We start from the raw sequence: 3,068 nt of genomic DNA on the forward strand, positions 1-3,068 counted from the left end.
AAATCCTGACTCTGTTGCCTACCAGCATTGTTATAGAAAGTCTCTAATGCTTCAATTTCCTTTAAAATGGGTGGAATAAGCTGGGAGTGGTGACACACGCCCATAATGCCAGCACTTGGAGGCCGAGGCAGGAGGAGTGCCGTGAGTTCAAGACCCGCCTGGGCTGCAAAGTAAGTTCAAGGCCAGCCTGAACTACATAGTGAAACCCTGTCTCAAAAATAAAATAAAATAGGTGGCGTAATCACCCTACAAGCTTTCTGTGAAGATGAAATGAGTTGATATGCATCAGACGCTTCACACAGGGCAGCGTTCATGGTTAATGTTCATAAACATCAGCTGTCATTACCAATTGGACTCAAAGCTTTGGTGAAAGGCAGTTAAGCACTAATTTGTCACACATTTGTAAGTAGTTTATTAAAATCTTCAAATCCCTAAATGCCTGCTAGTCCTACCCCTACCTACCAAAGAAAATCAGCTTCTCTCTTATGCACTCACCCACTTCCTTCCAGTATTTTCCATGCCAACCGGCAGAGGACATGAACTCTAGCAAATATGAAAACCCAAGCGAAAGGGAGACAGACTAATTGTCTGAGTGTTTCAGATCCCAGGCTCCTCCTGCCAGGCCCTAAGCCAGGGGCAAGGAGGTGCAGATGAGTGTTGGTTTTCATGACCCGGTGGCGGGTGTGTCTGGACGGCTGTGCTGTATAAAATACAGTAGGTGTTACAGGGCTGGCTGTCTAGACTAATAAATGTCCCAGCCTGCAGCTTCTAAGGGAAAACAAAAGTGTCCCAGTCCATGGGTAGCATTGCTATCAAGGCCAGGTGCCTAGGCCTGGGCCCCGGCAGTCGGGTGAGAAGCAGGGAGGAGGAGAGACAGACAAAACCCCTACTCTCTGTGGGCGGCCGAAGCCACCCACAGCATCTCTCTCCTTCTAGCTTCTGCCGATACAGGTGTGAGCAGTAAAGACCCGGCAAGAACTGGCCCAAGCTGAAGCCCTGCAACGGTGGACAGCGTACTCTTGTGATGCTCTGCTGCCCCGTGCAGCACAGGGCGGAAGAGATCACTCACCAGAGTGCTCGTCTGGTCCTTCTCCACGGCCCCTGGAGGCCTGGCGCAGCCAGCCAGCGACAGACAGCAGCTTTCTAGGCCCTATTCTAATATTGCGTCATCTCAGGAGGGCCGAGGGCAGCTGAGCTGGCAGAATTCAAAAACAACATTTAGATTTTACTGCCAGGAAAGACAAGACGTGCACGGGGTTTCAGAGAGACAAGTTGGTGCATGACTTCGATCTTTATCAAGCTAAGTGAAAAGTGTAATGCAAGACACAAACTGGGCAGTTTTGTATGCATTGTGGGTGAGTGTAAGAGAGAGCAGAGAGAAGTGGGGAAAGAGCTCAAGACTATCATTAGCAAAAAGTCTTTGCTAAATACCTATTTGTAAGCCAGACGCTGCACCCGGAGACTGTAATCTTACCCGGCCGCTCAAGAGGCTGAGGCAGGAGGAACATGAGTTTGAGACTTGCCTAGGCAATATAGTGAGATCCTCATAAAAATAATAAGTCATTTCCTTCATGTACACAAATAACAACCAATTCGAATAAAAACCAATTTCAAATCGAAAAACAGAGAAAAATAAAAGAAGAAAAAATACCTCAAATAAAGAATGCTTATCTCCGCCTTGCGGAACGCTCCTTGATCGAGGTAGGAGAGTCTGCAGGACAATCTGAGTGAGAATCTCTCCATTAGATTTCCAGATGCCTCTCTGCTTGTAAGGGACAAGAGGCTTTTGTGGCTGCCTGGCTCCCACCACCGGTGCCTCGGCCCAGGCAGGAGAGAGGCGTTTCTGGGCCGGATTGTACACATGGCAGCTGTCTGTTCAGAGGACACCAGCCCCGCATTTTTTAACTGTAGCTCTGGGACCTTTAACATCGCAAGCCCTGTGGGTGCAGAGGTAGTGATAAACAAACCCAGGCCTGCCCAGAGGTCCACAGCTGCCCCCATTGTCTTACTGTTCTGTCCCCACTCGCCACTTCCTCCTCCCAGGCAGGGCTCCTGCTGCTGGGGCCCCTGCCTCCCCACTCCCTGACCTGGAGGCTGCATGGTGGGGGCAGGGCGGGGAAAACCCGAAGCTGCCCGGTTCTCCGGTTCTTCTGACCTCCTGCCCGACCACCAAAAAACAACCCACTCCCTGCCAGCGCTGGCCCTCAGCTAACTATGGGCCAGCAGAGCCTTGAGCTGCAGCTAGTTATACCGCAGACTTTTGATTTGGCCAGGAAAAAAGCCGGTCTTGCCTCTAAAGCCTCTCTATGTACAATTGCTACAGCCTTGAAGCATCTAAAGTGGATTTCTTTCTCGTCATTGCGGTGGACAGCGCTGGTGAAACTCTGTGGCCACCACCGTCTCTGATCGGTGACATTTCAGGCTGTGGAACACACAACTTTCTTTCAACTGGGACTCTTTAACAGGTCTGTATTTTAAACTGAAGTAGAGTGTGTGTGCTAATTTGACTCCCGTGGGTGTTTTACCTACGTCCTCATTCTGCATTTTGAACTTTCTTCTGGAAGCAGCTTCTTTTTCGGTTATTGCAATAATCCCCAGGGAGTGCACCGCAGCTATCCGCCTCAGGCAGCTGAGAGGCCTGGAACTGAAATTGCCGGGCAGGAGACAGTTCGGCCGCCCTTGCCTGTGTTGGCAGTGCGAGTGCCCAGGTCAGCTGGACGGAGAGCCGGCCTCGGGCGCCGACCAGGCGAGGCCTCTAGTCCTCCCGGACGGCAGGGCCGGGCTTCCGCAGGGCCCGGCCGCCTGGCTTGCGCGAAGCTGCCTCTGGGCTCCAGGACATGGGTGGAGGCGCGGGCAGGACGGAGCCTTCTGTCCCTACTGACGGGCACCGCCGGCCCGACTGGGCACCCCGGAGGACGTGGTGGGTGGCAGGGGACAGCAGCGGCCCCGACCCGCACCCCGGAACCCAGCCCCGGGGAGCGCCTGCGGTGTGGACCGGGGACGGACGGAGCGAGGCACCGGGTGGGCCGGGACCGCGGACAGAGCCGCCTCGGTCCCCAGGAGCCCCC

General features: G+C 53.5%; 1 protein-coding gene across 1 annotated transcript; it reads right to left on the reverse strand.

Moving 5' to 3' along the window:
- Positions 1-1,657: 1,657 nt before the first annotated feature.
- Positions 1,658-3,068, reverse strand: LOC106148796 (transcription initiation factor TFIID subunit 4-like; the record flags this gene model as incomplete). Its single annotated transcript, XM_013515368.1, is given in 2 exon segments — positions 1,658-1,937; positions 2,526-3,068. A coding segment is annotated over 1 exon segment (447 nt), but the record flags the coding sequence as incomplete, so codon positions are not given.

Source organism: Chinchilla lanigera, unplaced genomic scaffold, assembly GCF_000276665.1.
Source record: "Chinchilla lanigera isolate Chin_1 unplaced genomic scaffold, ChiLan1.0 scaffold00028, whole genome shotgun sequence".
Taxonomy (NCBI): Eukaryota; Metazoa; Chordata; class Mammalia; order Rodentia; family Chinchillidae; genus Chinchilla; species Chinchilla lanigera.